General features: G+C 37.3%; 7 protein-coding genes and 1 non-coding gene across 8 annotated transcripts; 7 read left to right on the top strand and 1 right to left on the bottom strand.

The window, feature by feature from the left end:
- The first annotated feature begins 822 nt into the window (after positions 1-822).
- On the top strand, positions 823-7,497 carry LOC141596696 (acyl-CoA hydrolase 2-like). Its single transcript, XM_074416924.1, has 17 exons — positions 823-1,023; positions 1,117-1,209; positions 2,345-2,409; positions 2,501-2,576; positions 2,744-2,790; positions 3,200-3,325; positions 3,774-3,851; positions 3,976-4,063; positions 4,283-4,395; positions 4,861-4,923; positions 5,008-5,063; positions 5,411-5,515; positions 6,147-6,203; positions 6,313-6,414; positions 6,753-6,801; positions 6,897-6,965; positions 7,176-7,497. Exons 1-17 carry the CDS (start codon positions 1,008-1,010, stop codon positions 7,251-7,253), a joined length of 1,281 nt encoding a protein of 426 aa, XP_074273025.1. The 5' UTR covers positions 823-1,007; the 3' UTR covers positions 7,254-7,497.
- Positions 7,498-8,529: 1,032 nt separating this feature from the next.
- Positions 8,530-8,603, top strand: TRNAV-CAC (transfer RNA valine (anticodon CAC)). The gene has a single exon. It is a non-coding gene; the product is annotated as a tRNA-Val (tRNA).
- A 24-nt stretch (positions 8,604-8,627) lies between these two features.
- Positions 8,628-11,346, top strand: LOC141596695 (riboflavin biosynthesis protein PYRD, chloroplastic-like). Its single transcript, XM_074416922.1, has 3 exons — positions 8,628-9,125; positions 9,699-9,997; positions 10,607-11,346. The coding sequence occupies exons 1-3, from the start codon at positions 8,694-8,696 to the stop codon at positions 11,211-11,213; spliced, it is 1,338 nt and encodes a 445-aa protein (XP_074273023.1). The 5' UTR covers positions 8,628-8,693; the 3' UTR covers positions 11,214-11,346.
- Positions 11,347-12,267: 921 nt separating this feature from the next.
- Positions 12,268-14,084, bottom strand: LOC141594269 (pentatricopeptide repeat-containing protein At4g15720). Its single transcript, XM_074414393.1, has one exon. The coding sequence runs from the start codon at positions 14,027-14,029 to the stop codon at positions 12,293-12,295; it is 1,737 nt and encodes a 578-aa protein (XP_074270494.1). The 5' UTR covers positions 14,030-14,084; the 3' UTR covers positions 12,268-12,292.
- A 2,733-nt stretch (positions 14,085-16,817) lies between these two features.
- Positions 16,818-19,387, top strand: LOC141596690 (AT-hook motif nuclear-localized protein 11-like). Its single transcript, XM_074416918.1, has 5 exons — positions 16,818-17,599; positions 17,785-17,852; positions 18,004-18,135; positions 18,232-18,393; positions 18,988-19,387. Exons 1-5 carry the CDS (start codon positions 17,161-17,163, stop codon positions 19,210-19,212), a joined length of 1,026 nt encoding a protein of 341 aa, XP_074273019.1. The 5' UTR covers positions 16,818-17,160; the 3' UTR covers positions 19,213-19,387.
- Positions 19,388-21,165: 1,778 nt separating this feature from the next.
- On the top strand, positions 21,166-21,877 carry LOC141596694 (putative ripening-related protein 1). The gene has a single exon (XM_074416921.1). The coding sequence runs from the start codon at positions 21,219-21,221 to the stop codon at positions 21,765-21,767; it is 549 nt and encodes a 182-aa protein (XP_074273022.1). The 5' UTR covers positions 21,166-21,218; the 3' UTR covers positions 21,768-21,877.
- Positions 21,878-22,614: 737 nt separating this feature from the next.
- LOC141596693 (putative ripening-related protein 1) lies at positions 22,615-23,223 on the top strand. The gene has a single exon (XM_074416920.1). The coding sequence runs from the start codon at positions 22,621-22,623 to the stop codon at positions 23,170-23,172; it is 552 nt and encodes a 183-aa protein (XP_074273021.1). The 5' UTR covers positions 22,615-22,620; the 3' UTR covers positions 23,173-23,223.
- An 812-nt stretch (positions 23,224-24,035) lies between these two features.
- LOC141596691 (kiwellin-1-like) lies at positions 24,036-24,884 on the top strand. The gene has a single exon (XM_074416919.1). It carries the CDS (start codon positions 24,106-24,108, stop codon positions 24,715-24,717), a length of 612 nt encoding a protein of 203 aa, XP_074273020.1. The 5' UTR covers positions 24,036-24,105; the 3' UTR covers positions 24,718-24,884.
- The last annotated feature ends 44 nt before the right edge of the window (positions 24,885-24,928 follow it).

Below are 24,928 nucleotides of genomic sequence, written 5' to 3'. Positions count from 1 at the left end.
TGTGGTGGAAAATGGAGGAAAATGAAAATAAGAAAGAGAATGTGGGGTCACAAGTCATAAAAACCACAAATAATAGACTAATAAGGAAAGTGGAAGAACTTAGTGAATTTGCCATTTTTGGAATTATGGAACATCTTAGTGAATAGGAGGGAGTAATATATAGTACTTGTAGTGCATAGTTCGTTACATCACTAAATAAAATGTAACATTGACTTATAAAGTAGTTTTATTTGAAATTTTGTCATTGTAGATAAATCTAGCAAAATTGACTAGACTCAAATTCAAACAGTGAATCATACTCATAATTCGAATTGATTGTGTCATTCAGCTCTCCTTAGTGGGTGTTTGGTTGGCTCTCTTGGAATGGATTGGAATAAATTTGCTCCATTCCAATTTTGGTTGGAGTCTTTTGGAATGAAGTTAGATACTTAATGGATTGTAACTCCATTCCAACCCCCTAGAATCCCATAACCAACTTCCCCCTTGGTATCAAACTTCATTCATATTCTATTCTATTCTATTCCATTCCATGCTATTGAAACAAGTTTACTGTTTATTACTACATACAAACTATTTCCCCCTAATTAGTGATAATCCCGTCACAAGTTTGTGACCTCTCACAAAAGGGGAGAGTAGACAAGGTGTAGCACCCCCTATGTGCTTCCCACTCACCTTTTAATGGACATTTTGTGAGAGAAAATGGTACCCGTCACAAGTTTGCGACGAGTACCTCCGTCACAAATGAGAATTTGTGTAACCAAAGGGGATTTGTGTAACCAAAGGGCCAAGACCAAAAGTAACAACCCCCGATTTGACTCTTTTATTGGTTATTGACTCATTGTAGAAATGTTCATTGTTAGAAACGTTATTTTCTCCAATGATTTGACAAGCACAATATTTAAGTTTTGCTACTAATAATGGAGTATATTAAATTTGCACACTATATAACTAACTAACTGCAATATATTGGTTGCCATTGATTTTTTGTTCTACTTAAATTCAGAAAGATGAATGCTGAATCAGGTAATAATCAAAATTCACCTTTTTTTTTATTTGATCTAACTTTATGATGCAATTGAATTAATTTACTAATTTTTAATTTGGATAAAATGTTAGTGGTGGAGTTTTTAGGAGGAGTTCCACTGCTTCAGAGACTACCCAGTTCATCTATCAGAAAAATTGCTCAACTTATCAAACTCAAGCATTTTGGTAACTTTTTTTAAGTACTATTTAAAATTCAATTTAATGATTTAATTGGGCTTGTGATTATGGTGATATAATTTAATGGGTAATTAATTAAAGTTCATTGCTTTAATGGTTCCTGTGATCATATTCCTGATAGGGTATTTTTATATAATAATACCCCACCGTCCCAATTATTTGGTTACCTTTAACGGAGTATATTCTTTGGGAGGAGTATTTTGATCAAAGGTAAACAAATGATTGGGACGGATGGAGTAATTATTATTTTGTAGTTCTTCCATTTCCAATGGAGGCTAAGACTCGTCATTTGATTCTTGGGTTCTGTATTATGGTGGAATAAAGCAAATTGGCTCACTAAACTGATGCGCTTCATTTTATTGCGAAGTAGAGTCACTCGATGCAGTTCTTAGGCCAATTTTCATTATGGGTCATTCGGACAACCTCTTTGTGTTGCTAGCACAAGGGTGAGGTTGCGTACATCCAACCTCCTTGTCTCACATTTTGGAGGAGCCGTTTAGGCATTGGGGTAATGTTGTTGCTGTAATAATTATTTTCCAGTGGGAAAATGAAAAATGTTATTTTTTGTTAGTTTGCTGTGGTGTAATTCTGAATTTCTGATGCAGTAATGCTTCGTGTTGAAGCATCATTTATTGGTAGACGAAGTCATATGTTGCTTAGTTAATGGATAAAACCGTGTACTGATCTGATTGTTGTTACTGTCAGGCTAAAAATTTCATGAGGTCGTATGCCTGGTTGATTTTCCGTTGTATAGTTTCCATTTGCTTAACTGTATTGCCGTGATTTGCGTATATGAATGTCACTCCTTTCTATTCTTTGGAATTGGCGTTACTTTCTTTTCTTGATCAAATTAATGGATCAGAAGTAACAATCATCATTCCTATTTTACTCCTATTAATCGTTTACTACGCATATTCTCTTAACTATTTGTGCCAAAAACTAATGAGCAATTCCAAAATATATGATTGAATATATGAATGTGATTCATTATGTGTCCCAACCAATTCAAAGGAGTAAAACCTGTTTTTATAGGCACAAGACAGCAGGTTACTGTTTGCTGTTACATATCTGATATCTTGTCGAAGGGATTGACAACTGTCATTTTTTTGATTTTCTGTATTAGATGAGGGAGAGTTTGTTATTCGAAATGGGGAAAGCGAAGGTGTATATTTTGTTTTGGAAGGAGAGGTAAGCTCACCTTCTCTGATAAATATCATGAGAGATTTATTTATTGCCTGGTGGAGTTTTGCTAACATTCTTCGTCTTTCATAATGTTTAGGCTGAAGTTTGTGGAAATTCTGATGAAGATATTCGCCCAGAGTTTGTGTTGAAACGCTATGACTATTTTGGCGATGGTGAGTATTGTACTCCTTTTTAGTTATCTGTAATGATGTTGTAGTCATTTTGCTGGAGGCAATAAAAACTGGTCTGTGATTGGTGGTCACATTTCTGCGTCTGCTTTTTTGACATATATTTCATGAATTCCTGTACTTTTTGAAAGTTAACATAAATGGTTTTGTAGGTGCTCCAACATCAGAGCAACAGGCAGATGTGATTGCATTAACTAAGGTACTCTTTACCAAAAGGGTTATTTTCGAGATTTTGGAAACCACAGACTCACTTATGAGACAGTCTCATGAGTACACGCGATCACGAGTGATGAAACGGACTCATACTATAGATAGTTATTTCTGAAATTCCTTGTTTTAGTGGGATAATGGGTATACGGTGGAGAATTTGGTTGAATTGGGCTATTCACATATTATATTAACATGAGACCATCTCGCACAAGACTAATTAAAAATGATAAAGTGGCTCGGCTGTCATTGGCAAATTTGCTGTAATCCAAGTTTCTTATTATTACAATGAATGAAGCAATTTAGAGACCTCTTCATTTGATCCAGAAGTATATTTCAAAAAATTTGTTTCCAGTTTTACTCATTCCTCTGGTGTGCTTATTCGACACTGTTTGTGATAGCTGACCTGCTTGATACTACCTTCGGAGCATCGCTGTTTGCTGCAACCAAAATCCATCTGGAATGCTCATGAAATACAAGAGACCTGCGCACCGGTAGAAAGCATACTACATGTGGATCCAATTGAAGTATGTGTGCCTTGTCCATTTTACCAACTATTTTATCTTTTTGGTGTAAATGGAGTCACAACGGCTGTTTTGATACGGATGAGTTTGAACTCGGGTCATGAATAACACACTTGAATGACTTTAACAGCTAGCTTAGCGTGCACCATTGACCAACTGTGAGGATTCTTACTCTGACGTGATAACTTGTGTTTTCTTCGAAAAATATGCAAGTATCCTATTAGGTAGTTCCACCATGTCCTGTATTTTGTCTCTGTGATGACGTAATCTGTCGTTACTCTTATTTGTTCTGTTATGTCAGGTCAAGTATCTTTATCTGTGATAATACAAAGGCTTCCCAAATGTCATCTAGTTTAGCTGGTAGTAGTGATACTCATGAGAGTCATGACCTTGGTTCAAATCGGTTTGTGCTCTGTGTTAAATTTCCATATGCTGTTGTTTTGGCTTGTAGGTCAATTTATTTAAAGGAATCACCTTGCCCTATGCTATAAAGTTTGGGAAGGTTTTTGGAGGACAGTTTATGGCCCATGTAAGTTTTGCTACATGCTTTTGCTGAATGTACTGAGTTATATGTATTTGTATTTGAGGATTGTGTAAATTGTAATTTATATACTTCATATGGCAACCAATTGTTTCCTTATTATACACTGTAGGCACTAGCTGCTGCATCAAAAACTGTTGATTGTTTAAAGATCGCCCATCATTTGCAAGCTTATTTTCTCCTTGTCGGGGATTATGACGGTCAGTTTATTTTTTGGGCCTTTTGCTGAATTAATTTTCTTTTCGTCCTTGTAAAATTGCAATAACATCCTACCTCATATAAGAAGACAAGTTAATAATTCTTGTATCCTCTTTTTGGTAACTGATATATACAAAATAAAACATACTGTTATGCATTAGTATGCTGGGTGTTCATTCGTCTACCAAAAACTTGTGTCATTGAATTCTTCAATTTGGCAGTTCCTATCTTATATGAAGTACATCGCCTTCGTGATGGAAAGAGCTTTGCGACCAGAAGAGTGGATGCAATTCAAAACGGAAATGTTGTATTCACGTTGCTTGCTTCATTTCAGGTAATTTACCTTTTACTCACGGCCTTCTGATCCATACTCTTAAGTCTTACCACTGTATTATAAATAAGTTGAGAATAGCTGTTTTTTCATCACTTAATATTTATTAAAATCTTTAAGTAAGATGCTCAAATGAATTAGTTCGCTGTCTAGATATTATCAGTCTGGCGACAAGATGACAGCTTTACGACAAGATGACCCCATTCTTAATAGCTTCCATGGGTTACGGCGGTGTACGCACGTTTACACTTCAAAAAGACTCAAATTTGAAGGGGTTGAGTGCAAGAAGCTTTTCCCTTATGTTCAAAACAGATACAGGATGTTTCCAGAAGATATACAAGGAAATTTGCATTTGACACCATGCTACTTCACGACAAACTAAGCATACAGAGCTTAGTGAGACATTTTGCTGTTTTCAACAGCTATGATGAGACATTGTTAATTTGTCGTTTTCCATTTTTCCTGCAGAAAGAGGAGGAGGGCTTTGAACACCAAGAAGCAGTTATGCCACAGGTTCCAGATCCGGATACGGTATTCACTTTATTGTATATGCTTTCTTTCCGTAGGCTGGAATGACATGTTCTTTATGCTGATGTTTTGGTTCCTGAGCTTTAGTTACTATCTATGGATGAGCTACGTGAAAGGCGTATAATTGATCCCCGACTTCCAAGGTGTGTCTTTACTGTCAACCTCGTAGTTCAGGGATTTTCCCCCCCTGTAAAACACTAAAACCTTGAGCTGAGATGATGTGTCTCATCGAGTTACGGTGATTATAAATATCTTTTTTACTTGTATTAATGCTTGTACTTGCGCTGTCAACCCCCAAACTCAAACTTTACTGTTATTACACCCCACCCCGCCTCACCCCTACAATTTAAATCTTGTTTGTGGCCCTGCTACTGAGTACTCTATAGTCTATAGTCTATACTCTTCAATGTGAAAGCTTAAACCAAATGATGCACGTTTACTTGTTTATTTATCTGTTGATATCTCCTTGCTAATAGCATGTTTGTGACAGGACTTATCGAAACAAGGTGGCAACGACAGAACATGCTATTTGGCCCATTGACATACGATTTTGTGACCCAAACACTTCTACAAACCAGACCAAATCCCCAGCAAGGTTATCTCATCATACATACCTCATTCATTTGGATTGGGTGCATTTTCCTCTCTAGTATATTCCTCATTATGAATATTTCCACACCCGTACCCACCAAAGGAAATATGTCCCCATGTCAACTGCAGCACCTAAGTTTCTAAAACCATACCCGTTTTATTTACTTGCCGCCCATCTCAACCATGACTTCTTCCGCTATTTTTTCTTTAATAAAACTTAATTTTAATCGCAATAAACTTGCAAATCGATCTGATTTTGCTTCATGATTTGTAATTTTAAAATGGCATAATGATATTAGGTAAAGTAATAAATGGGTAGTTGGCGGGTATGAAGCAGATACGATGTACAATCACCCTTTCCTCATCACCCATGGGCTATGGCAGGAATAATGTGTAATCCCTGTATGCAGTGCGATATCCTATTTTACCCGCCTAATACATCTCTAGTTCCAATTTTCCACCCATTTGCACTTTCCGTTCACATGACATGTACTGTATATTCTTCCCACTAACCCGCGCCCTTAAAATTTGTGCCATATGTAAACATAGTGAATCGAAATAAATAGAGGAAATTACTCTACCAAATTTAGGTCTTGAACTTTACTGGACATATCAATCATTACTTTAATTTTCAGGCTAAGATATTGGTTCAAAGCAAAAGGCAAATTATCAGATGATCAAGCATTGCATAGGTAAGTCACAGTAAAGAAACGGTAGGTTTTGGACATTGCTTGGAACATTTAAGGACTGCTTCTCATTTCTCATGCTGACATTTACACCATATTTATATCTGCTCCTCAGATGTGTGGTGGCATATGCTTCGGATCTTATGTTTGTTGAAGTGACTTGTAATCCTCACCGTCGAAGGGGTCTGAAGATAAGCGCCCTTAGTTTGAATCACACGTGAGCGCCTCCCTCGTACTTTTCTTTACTTGTTAGTCTTGTATGTGCTTGATATTGTATGCTTCAGTACCTTATGTGTTAGATTGTTTTCTGTCATGTAGATGCATGTCTGCGTAAAATCTCTATTCCGTTTGTGAGATATTAACCTATGGTGTGTATTTTTTTCCGACAATAGTCTGTTCTTTCTCACTGAGGCGCTCTTTCCTATGTTATTCCTTAAACAAGACCTATATCTCGTCTGGTTTACAGCTCCTAATCATCTGGGGTCAACAATTCATATTAGCCGACTTTATTTTATTTTGCGATTAAGGCTCCGTTGTTGTTCTTTTTCGTTTCAGGATATGGTTCCACAGGCCTGTTAAAGCTGACGATTGGTTGTTATTCGTGGTAAGAATGCATTAGTGCATGCACTACTATGAGGTATCGACTAGACTGGTTAATTTACTTTGGTTAGACAGGCTAATGTGGATCTTGAACTGCAGATGGAAAGTTCAACTTCTTCTGCAGCTCGTGGATTAGTTTCAGGTCAAATGTTCAATAAAAATGGGGAGGTACTTTCCACTCGTTATTTTCTTATGACTTCAAAAATGAATTCAGAGATTCAGTGCTCTCTATTATCCAAATTGCCTGTGCCTTCTATATTGTGTTAGGGATGGGTATCTTTGGCCCCCATATCCTGCAATAGATAGAATTTGTTAGGCTATAGGGCAATATTGCCATTGTTGACGACGTGCTTGTAACTTGGATCTTTTGTGTACCAGCTTGTCGTAACACTCGTCCAAGAGGGTCTGATTCGGGCTGCTAGAGCTCCTCAGACAGCCATCAGAGCTAAATACTAAAGTACAGGCGTCCGTCTTTGCTGACAATACCAGGCCTCACCGGATGAACCATAAGAGTGACAACTCCATTCTATGTAAGACTGCATCTCAGGGAATATGTTTTTGTGCTAGATTTGTAAATTAGGGTTGTATGATTGCTTCAGCTTATAAAGTACTGATTCTGTACGCAAATAATACGGAGAATTATTCTTATCAATTCAAATATGAAGTAATACAGATAGAAGAAGAGTAAAATTAAGGTTTATCGCGATTTACAGTACACTAGCTTGATTTACAGTGGTAAAACAATTGTTATTTGTTATACAGTTTCGCATCAGTGAACAACTAGCACCTTTTTAAAATCATTATACGCAATTAAATTTGCACCTAATATATCAACTCTTAGAAATGCAGTCATTCATTCTTTTTTAAAATCTTGGGCATGTCCAAGATGTTAATAAAGATATTATTTATTTTTTTTGGTATAAACCGGGTATCCACCATCATCGATAACATTGTGTAATTTCCTCATTGCGGGTGCTCTTATCATTAAGCAATTTAGTGCCGACATCGGTTTTCCACCATCACCCGCTGAGAACTCTCTGTTGGAGATGTCTGCCTAAGAGGCCAGGATTCTCCAGATGGAGAGCTTTAACAAAGCAACGAAGGTTAGGGTATTTTTAGGCAAAAATTAGGAGGAAATCGAGATTATTCACGATGCTTGCAAGACATCATATAGCTTCGCGAACTAGCTTAGTTACATGCTCAATCTGTCTGTCGCAATTGTACTTTAGTATTCAAAAAGCTGCCGGTGGTAAAACTTAACATTATTACTCAGACTCAGCTGCAAGTGTCGGACACGATATGGTGTCAGAGCGCATACAATTATTTTCCACGAAGTTTTAAGTTTTAGTCTAAAATGAAGTGCCAAAGTGTCGTGTCATGTAAAACACTTTAAATGTCGCACACATATAATCAAAGTAAAGCGTTAGAGTAACATAACTTAATTAACATCACCTTGTTACTTTTAAAATACCATAAGATAACATGCATAGGAGATATATCTCTTGTGAAGCCCATGTAGGTTATTTAACACTCATAAAATCTGCAAGTTTGCATTTTCTCACTAATTGGTTAACTTTCCGACATTAGGGGTAAAAAATCTGAACCCAGCCAGATAGAAAAGCCAAAATGACGACTTGGATGAGGAAGAGTTTAGAACTAGCAAGAAATCATTGGAAGAAATTCGACAACAGTCAAGAACTAGTAAATCATGTTTTCTAAAGCTGACAAGCAAGTCTGGGTGGTGTAGTCGGTTATCACGCTAGTCTCACACACTAGAGGTCCCCGGTTCGAACCCGGGCTCAGACATTCTATTTTTTAATTTTTGCCTGATTCATTTTTTTTTTAAATTAAATCCCCAAATGCAAATTAAATTACTAAATTTTGACAAAATTATTCATGAATTCTCTTAATCTTTCACATTCAACTCACGGTTTAACTCCAGATTTTCCTCAACTAATCCACATCAAATTTTCATCAGTGTGTAATTCCATTTCTGGGTTATTCAATTCACCCAAATGGGTTCCCAATTCACATAAAAAGTTGTCAACTTTTGGAAAAAACTCATTTGGGTCAAAATTCAATCTAGGGTTTTCTTATGAATGTTGTAATTTGGGAAATTTTGTTGATTTGGTAAGAGCAATGAGTGTAGAAGGGTTTGAGAGTAGTGAAAATGTTGATGATGGATATTATATGAGGAAGAGTTTAGAGTTGGCGAGAAATGCACTTGGTTGTACTAGTCCTAATCCTATGGTTGGTTGTGTTATTGTTAAAGATGGTAAGATTGTTGGTCAAGGGTTTCACCCGAAAGCCGGAATGCCTCATGCTGAGGTAGTAATCACTACATTGTATTTATGATTTGGTTGTGTAGTTTGTGGATTGTTTGGAAGTTTGTAGTTTGCAATGTAGTAAATATTTTGATCACAAATTCTTATTTGTGACGATCACAAGTTATGATGGCACTTACAACCGCTTTACAAAGGAAAGAGGGTTGTGAGACGTTACAACCTTGTGACGGTCACAAGCAATACTTACTGAATTGTGATAGATAGGAACATTTTTGGTTGCTAGAGGTAAGGTTGCGTACATTTGGACCTTGTAGAGCTTAATTAGGTTTGATTCTAGCTGCTAAATGCAATGAAATTGCAGAAAGAAAGTTTTTTGTGCATAACTGAAGTAGTGCATTTTGTCTGAGAAAAAGTAATTGTAGGAGCAGCTTGTTATTCGTGTGTTCTGTTCATAGACATTCCTGACATGCTAGCTAGTTTTCTAGTGAGTTGGTTGAATTCTCGATGTTTTCTCAGTGACCAATGTATGCCATGGTAAAATACAATACAAGTTTCTCGCCTTGTGGTCTTATGAATTGTGTTTATAGGTTTGCTGATTTGGAGGTGGACGTTGTAGGTTTTTGCTTTGAGGGAGGCCGGGGAATTGGCTGAGAATGCAACTGCATATGTTACCCTAGAACCGTGCAATCATCATGGGAGAACTCCTCCTTGTAGTGAAGCGTTGATAAAAGCCAAAGTTAAGAAAGTTGTAGTTGGTATGGTCGACCCCAACCCTATTGTTTCTTCAAGGGGGATTGATAAACTCAGAGAAGCAGGCATTGAAGTAGTTGTTGGAGTTGAGGAAGAATCGTGCAAGAAGCTTAATGAAGCATTCATCCATAGAATGCTTTATGGAAAGCCTTTTGTTACTCTTAGGTAAGCTTATTCTTCTTCCTTCACAGAGTACTACTGGTATTCACTCATCAAGTTTATGATTTCGAACCGCATGCATATGTATTAGTAGATCAATAATGCTCTCCTTGATTCTCCTTTCAGCTGTGACATTGCTACTTTCCTGTATGTGTTATTGTAATCTCGGCTCATTAGATTTTGGAGAATGGCCACTTTGGTGCTTTCATGTTTGACTTAATTCAAACCTATGATTAGGAACCTAATATTAGAATAGGCGCATTTATCCATATGAGAAGGCATATTTAAGGTAGGACTTATTTCTGACTTTGTTGACCAATGTGCTTAAATGTTGAATTTAGCACATTTCTACGAGTAGTCCGTAGAAAGCTAGAAACATTATTAATGTAGATAAATTGAACTATGCTAGAAATAGTTTAAACCTCAAGCCACCAAATTGAAGAGAAATGTTCAAAACACAGGTCTCCGGGAACCAAAGTTGAAAATTCCCTAAATTTTTCTTAAATTAGTTGAGTACTATATACCAAAAATCTGAGAGTTCTTTTGGTGTTTCATTATGCGGCTTTTTGTTTGAATTTGAGTTGATGATTGACTAGTCTGACTACCGACCTGCAGGTACTCCATCTCAATGAATGGTGAATATTCCGAACAGCTAGGAGAAAGTGTCTCCAATCTCGGGGGATATTACTCAAAATTGCTGCAAGAATATGATGCAGTTATACATTCACTTACCTCAATGACCCAACAATGGTCTTTCTTCTCATCGCAAGAGTCTAACGCTCGTCAACCTCAACACATCTTCATAGCTAAGAACCATGACGCTCTCTCCCCCGTTTCCAACTTACCCATTGAAGGAGATTTCATGCCAATTGTATTTGCAGACAAAGAATTACCTTTAGAACCACAAATATCTCATCAAGGGATTGAAATTGTTGTTTTGGATCACATTAGTTTGGATGTTATCCTTGATTATTGCAGTAAACAAGGATTTTGCAATGTGTTAATTGATTTGAAGGGAAAATTTGATGGGTTAGGGGAAATTTTGGTCGAAGGGCTTGAGGCAAACTTGTTACAAAAAGTTGTGGTGGAGATTTTACCATACTGGGTGGAAAATGGTGTCGGGTCTCCATTGGCAGACATGATATTAACCCATAGGAAGAGTTTGAAAAATTTGTCAACGAGGATCTCGGGCAATAGTGTTGTACTAGAGGGATATTTTTGATGGATGGTAGTTAGACAAAGACACTTGAAGCTGTATGAAGCTTGCATTTTGTGATTCTTGACAAATACTCGAAGAGAAATGTAGATAATTGATTTTCGTTTAATTTTAAACGATGTTGAGAGTTTTCTGTAGTAATGGTAGATTTTGCTTCTTCCCAGTTTTTAGATTTGTTTTTAAGTATTCAATCTCACATGACTCGTGTTTGTAAGTTTTGAAATAGTTTAGATGTAGCTGGCTCGGATCAAATTGGTAGCTCTACTTTAGCATGTAGTTGCTTAAACTCAATATATCTGGGATTCTGGTAAAGAGTCCCATATCGAATGTGACCTATTCATTTTGAATTAGGCAACTTGTGCTTGGTTAGTGTTATAACGCGAGTTTGTGGTGGATGGATTCATTGTTCCAGTGATTTAAATGATTAGGTTTGGAATCATGTCTAACCAAGCCTCGAAAAGCCGACTCTGTGAATTTCGGCCTCATCAGCCTCATGAAATGAAAAAAGGATTTCAGCACTTAGACTCTGTATGAGACGGGAATTGTAAATTGTGATACATGGTTGAATTTATATGGACTGAAATGTTTTTCATCTCATGCTTTTGAATGCACTTTCTCCTCGGCCTATTCGTTATTAAACTTATAGTCGGGATGCTTTGTTATCTGGCTATCTAGCAGTCTGTGGAGCGAGAATGTCTTGCTGCAATTAGCTGGGTGTATATTGCTTACAGAATTATGTTAGCCAATCCTACTAGTAAATAACACAACCGGCGTTTTAGACTTTTAGCCAACACTTCATAAGGATGACACAGGAGGTGTCTAGAAAACGTATGCTGTTATGTGAAAGGACAAAGCTAGACCTAGCAAACTTGATCCGGCCGAATGACCAGACTTGAATAACCCGACCGACATCCGAATTCAAGACCCGACCTTGACTAGAACCCGAATGTTTATTGTTACACACCGATTATTATCCATAAATAACTTAATAATAGTTAACCCGAACAGACCCGAATTATGCAAACCCAATTGACTGAACCCGAACTTGAAAAAAGATGTAAATTTTGTAACCAAGGTTTTTATTATCACCAGTAATCTCTGCAGCTACAAGACCCATTTCTAAAGTGATGAAATCTATTAACATCTCTTACAACAAAATCCCTATCAACTATGTTGCTAATGAGTTTAAATGCCTCATGACAATCTCTACACATCCTCAAATTCTTCATGATCCGAATAGTTTCTCCTCTAGGTATACTTATCAAGCAAAACCCTAATGCCAGCCTTTCACTATGCAAACTCAAGAACTCTGCCTTAGATTCTTCTTCAACATCCACGAAAACCATTCCGCTACTAACAAAACCGAGAACCTTCATTCTCTTATCAAGGTCCTCTAATAAATTCAACACCTCATCGCTTCTTGGACATGATTCGACATCTCTAGCATAGAAAACATATTCCGAATCCCTAATTTCGACCCAGCTGCAACCAGGTTCCTTTCTAATCCCAGCTCGTTTCATTTCAGATCGGATACTTTGAGCATCATCCCAGTTTCCGGCCAATGCAAGGGCATTTGACATTGACACATAAGTACTGTCTAGTTGTTGGTTGGCTTCCAACAGGCAATTACTAGCTTGGGTTGCTATATCAACCCGACCATGAAGCTTACTACTCGAGAGAAGGGCTGACCATACTAGAGCGCCCTCTCTATCTCGAGGGATTTCCGCTGATTTAGCTAATTGGTAAGCCTCATCTAAACGGCCTCTTCTTCCAAGCATGTCAACCACACAACCATAATGCCTTACATTAGGAACCACTCCATATACTGTATGCATTGAATTTAGTACCTCTAGGCCTTTGTCCACGAGCCCTGAATGGCTACAAGCGTGTAAGATACCGAGGAATGTGACTTCATTTGGCTTGATTTTTTCTCGAATCATTTCATTAAAGAGCTCAATGGACAATTCTCCAAGCCCATGTTTAGCAGAAGAGATGATAATAGAAGTGTACGATATGACACAAGGATTTTGCATGTGTCTGAACAACTTAAGGGACATGTCAATGCAACCACATTTCGCATACATATCCTCAAGTGCAGAAGCAATCACTACGTACGATTCATGCCCTCTTTTCACTACAACTCCATGAATGACTTTTCCATACACTAGCCTTCCCAAGCTCGAACAAGCATTCACTACACTCGATAACATAAATTTGTTAGGAGGGTTGTTTTCAACAAGGTTGAATTCCTTAAAAACTTGTAACGCTTCATACCCTTGTGCATTTCGTGTATACCCTGCAATCATTGATGTCCAAGAAACAACACTTCTCTGCGTCATTGAATCAAAAACCCGTCTTGCTGCCACCAAATTATTCAATTTCCCATACATGTCAACCAATGTGCTACACACCACAATGTCTTTCTGGTGACCCAAGATTTCAGAATATGCATGAACCGTTTCACCTGCCTTTATATCAGCAAGTGTTGAACAAGCATTGATGACAGTTGAGAGCGTAAACTCATTCGGCAACACCGTGTTTTTAGGCATCTTTGCAAACAGCAGAAGAGCCATTTGTGGGGACCCAGCTGCAGTATAACCACCCATGAGCGAAGTCCACGAGATGGTGTTTGGTTTAGACATTTCGTCGAACAACTGGTGTGCGTGATTGACTTGGCGCCATTTAACGTACCCATTGATGAGATGATTAGTGGTGACGGTTTCATTTAAGAACCCAGATTTGAAAAGCCTACTATGTAATGAATATATATAATTTAAATTTTTGGCGCCTTGTAATTGTTGAATGAGTTGTTTGTTGAGCATGATAATGGCGTTGGCGGGAGATAAGGGGTTTCGTACAATACATACAAGGTATATATATATATATATATATATATATATATATATATATATATCTGAATCCGGTGAGGCCGTTAATTATGGCGAGACGGCCGACCTCACCAAATTCCTTCATTAAGCAAATTTATGGACTAACTTCCTATTATTCATTGGGCTGAAAATTTAGGGTTTATTTCAAATCTTATCATTTAGCCCAAAATACTTTCTTTCCCTAAAATAATAAAACATACAAAAGCCCAAATACACACTCTCTCTCAAATATAGCAAACAATCGTTTTATCAAAATTCTTCAGCAACAAAGCTTGTGCGATTTCTGGTAGATTTCAACTCAAATCGTTCAACGCAAATCTGGTCCATAACTCATCAATTTGCAGCGAATGAAATTAATTGTTATTAGTTTCCATATTTAAAAACGTGCATTTTATTGGAAATTTTTTGAATTCACCTATTCTTTTATTAAATAAGAAATGTTGATGCTCGTGTTATTCTGATACTTTTGGACATGCGTGTCCGGACCAAACACCATACCGAACCGGACTATTTACCGGACCGTATTTTATTTAGTTTGATCAAAAGTTCACCATTTACTCTACTTTGATCTTCGCTATGGTCCTGAACCAAATAGAATGAAGCACGGATTGAATTTATATGACAAAAAAAAAATATTTAAATTTGTAGTAAGATTTACAAAATCATAATCCTATTAATATGGGTTGTGCTTTTTCACATACGGATTTTACTCTTTCACATACGCTTTTTACGACTTTATCCTTGTCATTTTTCGCAACCCTCTCCCTCAAAACCAATTACCCATCAATTCCCTCTCTTACCACCGGCCTACCCACCAACCGGCCACCGCCAACCAAACTTCACCACCGCGCCAAACATTCAACGGATTCAATTTCATAAAACCAAATCAAAGATACCTAAAATTAAACAAGTTTGCAAACAAAAACATCATTGGTTTACTGTGCTGTAGTGAACCGTCTTTCATCAATTACAAGCTTAGACTGTTAAAATGTCAATATTGTTAACGGATGGCTTTATCTATGTCTACATCATGATTGTGTTTATGACTTTCTCATTGTCCAATTTTCATTGGCTAGAGCATCCCCTCAACTTTCTATTTTGATCGAAAAATGAAAAAACTTTGCGCAGGTGCTCATTGTCGCCCATCTCTTACAATGAAAAATCGCAACAAAACTCTTACGGTCTAGGTAAATTGTAATAATAATTAATAAACAAAAGAATTATTTTCATTAATTTATGAATTAGGATTAATTGTTCAAGTTTTTGGAGTAATTAGATTAGATTTAGGAAAATGTTGAAATAGGAGTTAATTTACTTATGTTTTAGGGAAGAAGGGCACTAGATGGAAAGTTAATGAAAAAGTGTATGTGGAAAAGTAAATTTCGTATGTGAAAAAGCAATTCCGATTAATATTTTTAACGGAAATTTCTCATGATACCTTTTAATTTTGTTAGATTTCTCATAGTACCCCAGATTTTAAGAATTTGTCTATGGTACCCTTAACGTTCCATCATTGTACCCATCAACCCATGTTATCCCCTAATGTAACAGTCATTAAATGAACATTAAATTTTGATGACGTGACAATATTAATCATTGATTAACCTTGGAGGGAAAATTAATTAAATATTCATCATTTGTCGTTTTCATATTGGTCACATTTACAATACTTAAAAGTGCCAGATACGACACGATTAGAGCTGACACGAAAACCCGACACGAAATTAACGGGTTTAGGTTAAGGCTTAATGACCCATTTATGTAAGTGGGTCGACACGAACACGACACGATAATTAATTGGGTTGGGTTTGGGTTGAGCTCTCTAAACACGAACCCAACACGAATGACCTGTTTACTAAATTAATCCTAATTTTTCTTGATTCTCCGTCACATAAATATACTAAAACTTTCCAAATATGGGCATGACACGAAAACACGACACGAACCCGACACGAAATTAACGGGTTAGGGTTGAGGCTTGATGACCCATTTATGTAAGTGGGTCGACACGAACACGACACGAGATTTAATTGGGTCTGGTTTGGGTTGGAAGGTTTGTGACCCGTTTACATGTGACACGAACACGAACCCGACACGACCCGATCTGTTTGCCAGGTCTAGACACGATACTTCGACACTTCATTTTAGGCCAATAAATTGAAAATTTAGTGGAAATTAATCGGATTCGACAATGAGGGGTGTCCGACACTTGAACCCGAGTTTGAATAACATAAGTAGTAGATACTAGATAAATAAGGCATGTACACAACTACACAAGACACTTTGATATTTCCCTCTCTATAGTTAGTTGTTATAGTTAAGATGAGGATTGTGGTACACGGGAAAAGAGCTGAAAAAGCTAAGGATGAAAATGGATCATGGATGATCGATTAAGAAAAGAGCTTTTATCCACAACAAACACAAACGCCTTTCCTTTCTTCTTTCCTTTCATTCCCCCTATAAACACTTCTTCATACTCCGTATATAGATAGATAGATAGATAGATAGATAGATAGATCGATAGTGAGCGTCGATTTCGTCTCATCAGTCACTCTGCTTAACTGATAGTGAGTGAAGTGTCATCTTCAGTTACACCAGAGTCACATAAACCTCCACATAACAAATACATTCATTTTTAGAGATGAGATAAAGTTAACTACCCACTTATGCATAACACACTTCATAATTCAACAAAATTTTTACCTTCTTTGTTAATTTTTTTCGTGTTTCATTAACTACCCATTTCATAGCTGTTCATTTCCTAAATGGGTTTTCAGTTTTTGTTGTAAAGATTGAGTTTGTTAATCGAGTCGAGTTTTCTATGCAACTCACAGAGTTTTCAAATTGGTAACTCTTTGAAATTATATAATCGTATCGTATATATATTGTTTCCGCTGCGTATAGCGACCCTTTAATTTAATTTTATTTTTCTTAATGATGTTCCTTACAAATTTTTTCTTTCCTTGAATGCAAAAAAAAAAATAAAAAAAATCATCAATTAACAAAGTAAATCGAATTTAAAGGTTTTTTTTTTTTTTTTTTTCGAGCTTTTGTGAGCTAAATGCATGGATAGAAGGGAAAGTATGCCAATACCAGGAACAGCTCCGCTGTATATGCAACGGGGAATGATGGAGTTACCTGGGGCCCATGCCCATGCCCATTCCCAAGGTGTTAGTTCACTGTCTAATTCCGGGATGCCTTTCCAATCTAATGTCATGGGGAATTCTTCAGGGCCGGGGCTAGTATTCGAGCCCAATCAAACTGGTCTACCCAATGGTCTTGGTGCAGGTCCTGCCTCTCTGCAGCTGTCTGCAACGCCAATGCGAAGAAAAAGAGGAAGGCCTCGGAAATATGGAGCTGATGGAAGAGCGGCGTTGGCCCTTTCTTCGATTTCAGCTGCGCGTCAAGCAGGGAACGCCTCGATTGAGAAGCGTGGTAGAGGGCGGCCTCCTGGTAGTGGTCGAAAGCAGCAGCAGCAGCAGCAACAACAACCGGCTCCCTTTGGTAAAATATTTGAGTTCGAGATAATATAACTTTTGTTTGTACATGCGTCGGTTTAAGTAACATGCCACTTAACAACTGAAATGCCAACTGTTGGTTAAATTGTTTGCAAGACGGCGCTGAGTTTTGGAAACGGCTATTTTGTGTGGGTACTGACATCTTTAGTTGTTGCTTCATATTCTTGGCAGGAAGAATGGTGTCTAGTTCAGCTGGTATCGGTTTCACTCCTCATGTCATCACAGTAACAACAGGGGAAGTAAGACTTCAGCATCTCTTATCGTAGCTTATGGATATGTCTCATCAAATTACATTCATACAACAATGATAATACAATATTCGGCACTCATGACTTGGGTTTTAAATTTGCGAGGATAGAAGTGAACTCACTGTCATACCACTGTGTGCAGGATATATCGGCAAAAATGCTTGCATTTGCTCAAAAAGGGGGTAGAGCTATATGTATATTGTCAGCAAATGGTGCAGTCTCAACAGCGACTATACGGCATCCTTCGAATCCCAATGGGGGCATTACATATGAGGTATTAACATACATTGGCTTAGGCCTTAACCCCTTACCCTTCAGCCTCTTGTGTAGTTTTATACTGAAGTGTCTGAGATGGGCTTATTTTATGTAGGGGCGCTTTGACATATTGAGCATGTCAGGCTCATTCTTGCTCGTAGCTAATGACCCTTACCGTAAACAAGGTGGCGATCTCACTATTTCACTCGCCGGTTCTGATGGTCGTGTCATTGGTGGTGTAGTTGCTGGAATGCTTATCGCGGCCACCCCAATTCAGGTAACTTGCCACTTGTATTCCTAATTAGGGTCATATGCACCCAAAATTACTCATTTGTTAGCAACATTGAGGCTTTGTTTTCGGATGATCCAAAATCGTAATTGTCTCGAGCATCGACTAATTGCTACTTATTTCACAATGAAAATTAGATGAAAACATATTAATACTTTCTTTAATATCAATTTTTTTTTTTAAAATAATGGTTTTTGTTTACTCACATAAATGAACCGTAATAAAAAAATTAACCACCCGTCAAACCTAAATAGCGGTTCAATTTACTGAGCCGTTTTTTCATACCAATTATCTGGCTTCAAATGAACTCCTTTTTTGTTAGGGTCAATATACAACCACTAAAACACACCTTAGTAAAGTTTAGGCTTTTTTTTTTTTTTTTTTTTTTTTTTTTTTTTTTTAAGGAGTTACAAGGGCGATTTTAATGTCGAAGGGGTTTGACACCAGGTCATGACTACCATTGCTAATGACTTTACCAACTAAATTATATTAGTTGACATCTGCAGAAAACCGAGCAATTAAAATACTAATAATCACACAATAGTAATACGGTTCCTCTTTGACGTTATCATTTCCGTTCAGGTAATAGTTGGAAGCTTTATATGGACAAGTCCAAACACGAATCAAAATAGCCAAAAAGGAAGAGAAGGTGGAGGAGATTCACAACAATACACAATTGATGGTACAAGAGTGGGTCCACAAAGTAGTCAACCAATCCAAAATCAGATAACAAGCTCTACAATGGGTGGCTGGCAAACATTGGACATGAGAAATTCAAATGTTGATATTGATCTAATGCGTGGATGAAGCATTTATCTACCTGTATATATAATCTCATCTTCTTAAGGCTTACTCTAATGTAATGTCTAATCTAATTACTAGCAGCTCAGCCCTGAGAATGGAGCTTGGCTCTTTTTAAGATTCAGATTATACTCTCATTATTTAAGGCTCATATATATGGCTGGCCGGGCCCATCTATTTGTTAGGTCGAGTTTGGATGAGGTCATTTCGGTGTACTATATAGTATGGGTTGAGTATGTATGATCAGTTTATACAAGGTTTAGGACTTTTGGGTATGTTTATAGTGTCTTGTTATTGAGGTTTTGAAAAAACAGGTCATCTTGAGGTTATTTAGTTCGGGTATGAGTCATTTTAGTTCGAGTCATTTTAGTTCAAATTAATGACTACTTGCCACTTGCTAGTCGATCTATGGGTTCTGATTTGTTACTAAAGGGTTATTATTTGGTTATGGTCGGTTTTAGCTATTGTTGATGCAATCGGGTCATTTGAGCTACTTGACACCAAATTATGTTTCAAAGAGTTTTATTTGTAAGGTCTCTTCAAAGAGACCTCTCACATCCCTTTTCCACTTGTCCTCCCACTTGTCTCTTTGTCTCACGTCTATTCAGAGTGATGGATTTTATCCGTCATAAATGAGAATTTGTGATTATGTTCTGTACAACATAACACTTATAGAGATTTATGAATTTTTGTTTTGAGGAAGAGATTTAAGAATTAACTGAACTAAAGTATGCACAAAAGACAAAATATTTATAAAAATACTCAAATCCTACAATGTTTTAGGGGGTGTTTGGTTCACGCGTGGGTATGAGTTTGAAATCGGGAATCATACCTGAGTGGTATCGGGTTGGAATTTGATACCTCATACCTTGTGTTTGGTTCAATTTTGGGGGTATGGGGTTAGAAACTAATCAAAGCTAAAAACTTTTCAAAATACAATATTTTTAATAATAATTTTTATACTATTAAATCATGTAGAGAAAATTTAATCAAATAAATATATAAAATGATTTTTTTACAATTGTTTTTATCACTTTTTAATATTTGTAATTTGATACCATGGGTATCAATCTCATACCCACCCCCCTCCCTGGGTATGAGAAACCCATACCTTATGGGTTTGAGATATGGGTATCAAACCTCCACTTTTGTCAACCAAACACATGGTATGGGTTTGGTTCATTCCAAACCCATACCTCATACCTATATTGGGTGAACCAAACACCCCCTTACAAAGAATACATACTTGGAAACAAATATCAAGTCGGCTATGTTTTTACCAAGTCCAACTTCGGATCTAGATCTAGATCATTTTCTTTTAAATACAGTCTACTACATAATCCGCAAGAAATGTGGCGTCTTGATCTTCAGTTGTTTCAAACATGATTTCAGCCAAAAGCAAATACCATTTGCGTATGACTCAGTAATGGATAAAATCATAAAACACAATGTCTAAAATGTCAAAGTTTACCAATTTCGTACCTATGAGATCAGACATGATGCATACATTAACTACACTAATTCTCGTATACGACAGTCTCATGATAATCTTATCATGAAACCTCTCATAATAGGTTCTCTTTTTATTCCAACTTTTTCAGTTTTTCCTTCCAACTCCACTTTCTAGTGTGTTAATGTTCCGTATCACATTATCTTAACGTGAGACGATCTCTCAGAAAACATACTCTAATCTCTCACCTACAAAATTGTATTAATACTTCATGATATTTGGTTTCTTTGACACTCATGATCTTCTACCAGACTACCACTGCACTCTTTGGACCCACTTAACCAAATAATCAAATCTTGCATTTTCAACAAGCCACCAATATTGACACACATTAACAATAACAATAATACAGATAATCTAATTACAATAAGTCAATAAACACATATCAAATCAACAAATTTCATCTTTCAGAAACTATATATAATGCTGTTTTATTTTATCTATTTCATATCTATCATATATCAATCATCCAAATACCGAAAAAAAAAAAACCCGAGATAAGATGAAGAATTTGATCATATATGGTTCATTTATTGTGTTAATAGCAATAATAACCAATAGTGTAACAGTTGAAGGACAGAATTGCAGGTCAACAGGTGTGTTCAGGGGTAACAGTCCACCAGCAGGGCAATGCAGCTCAAACTGCTGTGTCCAAAACCAAGTTTATTTCACCTTCCAGTGTTCCCCAGACGTAACCAGCCAAACACCGGGAATCCTATCCCTCAGAAGCTTTCAGAACAGCGGAGGTGTAGGTCCGTCAAAGTGTGACAGCCAGTACCATTCTGATACTACACCAGTTGTTGCGCTGTCAACTGGGTGGTACAATGGAGGCACCAGGTGTGGAAAGTCGATTCTGATAAGCGCGAATGGGAAGAGTGTCAAGGCTCAGGTGGTTGATGAATGTGATTCTACCAAAGGGTGTGATGCTGCAGAGGGTTATCACCCGCCTTGTGGGTATAATATCGTTGCTGCGTCTAAGGCTGTTTGGAAGGCGCTAGGTGTTCCAGTGAGTCAGAGTGGGCAGCTTAGTATTACTTGGGCTGATGCATAAGACCGTCATGTTTTGCATAAGACTGTCTTATAGTAAGACATGCTTAGTATTTGCAGGTTTCAGTGTTATTTTCAACTTGAAAACCTCAAATTCTCACATCGTTTTACCATAAGACGGTTTTATCTGAATCGTTGGTTTTATGAAGTGTACAACAGAAATGTGTATTAAATTGATTACAGGAATAAAACACATTCTTATTATAGAACATTATTAATTATTAAATCCACATATACTCAAAATTAGCATGATCTCAAAAGAATTATCATCTAATTGTCGGCCTCTTAAGTGATCTAGCTAGCCCTTGCAATTTGTACAAATGCAACAAACATATAAGGAAATAAATGAGAAAAACATTTCAAGGGGCGTTAGTCGCCCTGATAGATGTATTGATCCTCCCGTAGTCACCCATTCATTCACCCGCCATATGACACGATCAACAGTGTAAATGAATGAGAGGAGCGAAGAGCTAATGATTAAATGAAGGTCATTGTCGCCATTTCACGTCTATTTTTCGCTTGGATAACCAAATGGTAGTGGTAGTATTTTCTAATTAAATTGTCTTAGTTTTACCAATTTCTTACCTATGAGATCAGAGATGCTGCAATAACCAGCCAGATCTGACCTAGATACTTGTATTATTTCTTCAGGATTTATGGGTTCTTTTACACTATTATAACAAGCCACCAATATTGACCCACATTATTATAACAATAACAAAGACAACTTAATAACAATTAGCACTGATCACTAGATCAGATCAAGAAAACTCCGTCTTTCAGAAATTATATATATGTTGTTCTATCTTTACTGTATCAATCATTCAAATACCGGGAAAAAAAAAATCCAAGTTAAAATGAAGAATTTTATGATATATAGTTCATTTCTCGTGTTACTAGCAATAATAATCAGTAGTAGTGTTAAAGTTGAAGGACAGAATTGCAGGTCAACTGGTGTGTTTAGGGGTAACAGTCCACCAGCAGAGCAATGCAACTCAAACTGCTGTGTCCAAAACCAGGTTTATTTTACCTTCCAGTGTTCCCCTGACGTAACCAACCAAACCGCAGGAATTCTTACCCTCAAAACCTTTCAGAACCGCAGAGGCATGGTCCCGTCAAAGTGTTACAACAAGTACTATCCTGATATGGCACCGGTTGTTGCACTGTCAACCGGGTGGTACAATGGTGGGACCAGGTGCGGAAAGGTGATCCTGATAAGCGCGAATGGGAGGAGTGTCAAGGCTCGGGTGGTTGGTGAATGTGATTCTACCAAAGGGTGTGATACTTTAGACGGTTATCACCCTCCTTGTGGTTATGATATTGTTGCTGCGTCTAACATAGTCTGGAGGGCGCTAGGGGTCCCACCGAGTCAGAGTGGGAAGCTTAGTATTACTTGGGCTGATGCATAAGAATTTTTTGTTTTGTGTGAGTTTTCAACCTAAGAACCTTGAATTCTTACCTCGTCTTACAACAACACGGTCTTGGCCGAATGTTATGTTTTGTGAGGAGTGTTCACAAAAATGTGTACTGATTAATAAGAATAAACCACATTCTGATAATGCAAAACAAATACTTCGTATCCAGTTATATCCTAATATATAATTAGACTCACTTGGAATGAATAAGATTTACGGGTATTAGGATAATACAGTTGAACAACATAAACAAAATTAGAGGAAAATTGTTGTAAAGAAGGGATTGAAACGGGGTGATGACATGAGAAAGAAGGATGCGAAACTACAACATAACATCATAGTATCAACAATTTTACGAGCTTTGGTTTTCTGAATTTTCTTCATCTTTAAACAAACTGAATTTACAACCATGTTTCTATTCATGGTTGACCTCAGTGGCTGAGACCGCGCGAGCAAGGAAGTCCCTAGACGCCACAACAAATAACGGAAAGATGCTGATTTGGAAAAAAATATTATCTAGGCGGGTAGGTGGTTATTTCTTCTCGTGTCAACTTAGGACTGATACAGTTTAAATCGAGACAGTTTAAATTATCCGATTCAGGTCAACTTCAAATCTCAGGTCAGACTTATCCCTAGATCTTTGAGTTGTTTCAAACATAAATTTAGCCAATAGCAAAAACTCAGACAAAAGTTTCTCTAAGTTTACCAGTTTCTAACCTATGAGATCAGAGATGCTGCTCTAAACAGCCAGATCTGACCTAGATAGTTGTGCTATTTCTGCAAGATTTATGGTTTCTTTTACACTATTATAACAAGCCACCTATATTGACCCACATTATTATAACATTGACAAAGATAACTTAATAACAAATAAGCACTAATCACTAGATCAGATCAAGAAAACTCATTCTTTCTCAAATTATATATATGTTGTTCTATCTTATCAATCATTCAAATACCGAAAAAAAAAACCACGTCCAAGTTAAGATGAAGAATTTTATCATATATAGTTCAGTTCTTGTGATATTAACGGTAATAATCAGTAGTGTTAAAGTTGAAGGACAATATTTTTGCAGGTCGACAGGTGTGTTCAGGGGTTACAGTCCACCAGCAGGGCAATGCAGCTCAAACTGCTGTGTCCAAACCACGGTTTACTTCACCTTCGGGTGTTCCCCAATGGTAACCAACCAAACCGCAGGAGTTCTAACCCTAAAAGCCTTTCAGAACTACAGAGGCAGGGTCCGGTCAAAGTGTGACAGCAAGTACTATCCTGATATGGTACCGGTTGTCGCACTGTCAACCGGGTGGTACAATGGTGGAACCAGGTGCGGAAAGGCGATCCTGATAAGCGCAAATGGGAAGAGTGTCAAGGCTTGGGTAATTGATGAATGTGATTCTACCAAAGGATGCGATGCTTCGGAGGGTTATCACCCGCCTTGTGGGTATAATATTGTTGCTGGGTCTAAGGTTGTTTGGAGGGCTCTAGGGGTTCCACAGACTCAGAGTGGGAATCTTAGTATTACTTGGGCTGATGTATAAGATCTTCGAGTTTTGCGGAAGACTGTCTTATAGAAAGACATGCAGAGTATTTTCAGGTTTGAGTGAGCTTTCAACTCAAGAACCTTGAATTCTCACATCTTTTTACCACAGGAGGTGTAGCTGAATCTTTGGTTTCAGGGAGTCTCTGAACAAAAATGTGTGATACGGAACAGGAATAAAGCACATGTTATTATCATGTAGACTCGATTTG

Source organism: Silene latifolia, chromosome 8, assembly GCF_048544455.1.
Source record: "Silene latifolia isolate original U9 population chromosome 8, ASM4854445v1, whole genome shotgun sequence".
In the NCBI taxonomy this organism is placed as follows: domain Eukaryota; kingdom Viridiplantae; phylum Streptophyta; class Magnoliopsida; order Caryophyllales; family Caryophyllaceae; genus Silene; species Silene latifolia.
The sequence above is the reverse complement of the archived record's forward strand: the minus strand, read 5'-3'. Positions and strand labels throughout refer to the sequence as shown.

Excerpts from the sequence above, each read along its gene's own strand:
- LOC141596696 (XM_074416924.1), top strand. Across the intron at positions 4,064-4,282 it reads CCTTGTCGGGGATTATGACG|TTCCTATCTTATATGAAGTA; the intron begins GTCAGTTTATTT and ends TCAATTTGGCAG. Across the intron at positions 5,064-5,410 it reads ATTGATCCCCGACTTCCAAG|GACTTATCGAAACAAGGTGG; the intron begins GTGTGTCTTTAC and ends TGTTTGTGACAG.
- LOC141596695 (XM_074416922.1), top strand. The coding sequence starts at position 8,694 with ATGAATTCTCTTAATCTTTCACATTCAACTCACGGTTTAACTCCAGAT. Across the intron at positions 9,126-9,698 it reads CCGGAATGCCTCATGCTGAG|GTTTTTGCTTTGAGGGAGGC; the intron begins GTAGTAATCACT and ends TGGACGTTGTAG. Across the intron at positions 9,998-10,606 it reads AAGCCTTTTGTTACTCTTAG|GTACTCCATCTCAATGAATG; the intron begins GTAAGCTTATTC and ends ACCGACCTGCAG.
- LOC141594269 (XM_074414393.1), bottom strand. The coding sequence starts at position 14,029 with ATGCTCAACAAACAACTCATTCAACAATTACAAGGCGCCAAAAATTTA.
- LOC141596690 (XM_074416918.1), top strand. The coding sequence starts at position 17,161 with ATGGATAGAAGGGAAAGTATGCCAATACCAGGAACAGCTCCGCTGTAT. Across the intron at positions 17,600-17,784 it reads ACAACAACCGGCTCCCTTTG|GAAGAATGGTGTCTAGTTCA; the intron begins GTAAAATATTTG and ends TATTCTTGGCAG. Across the intron at positions 17,853-18,003 it reads TCACAGTAACAACAGGGGAA|GATATATCGGCAAAAATGCT; the intron begins GTAAGACTTCAG and ends CACTGTGTGCAG.
- LOC141596694 (XM_074416921.1), top strand. The coding sequence starts at position 21,219 with ATGAAGAATTTGATCATATATGGTTCATTTATTGTGTTAATAGCAATA.
- LOC141596693 (XM_074416920.1), top strand. The coding sequence starts at position 22,621 with ATGAAGAATTTTATGATATATAGTTCATTTCTCGTGTTACTAGCAATA.
- LOC141596691 (XM_074416919.1), top strand. The coding sequence starts at position 24,106 with ATGTTGTTCTATCTTATCAATCATTCAAATACCGAAAAAAAAAACCAC.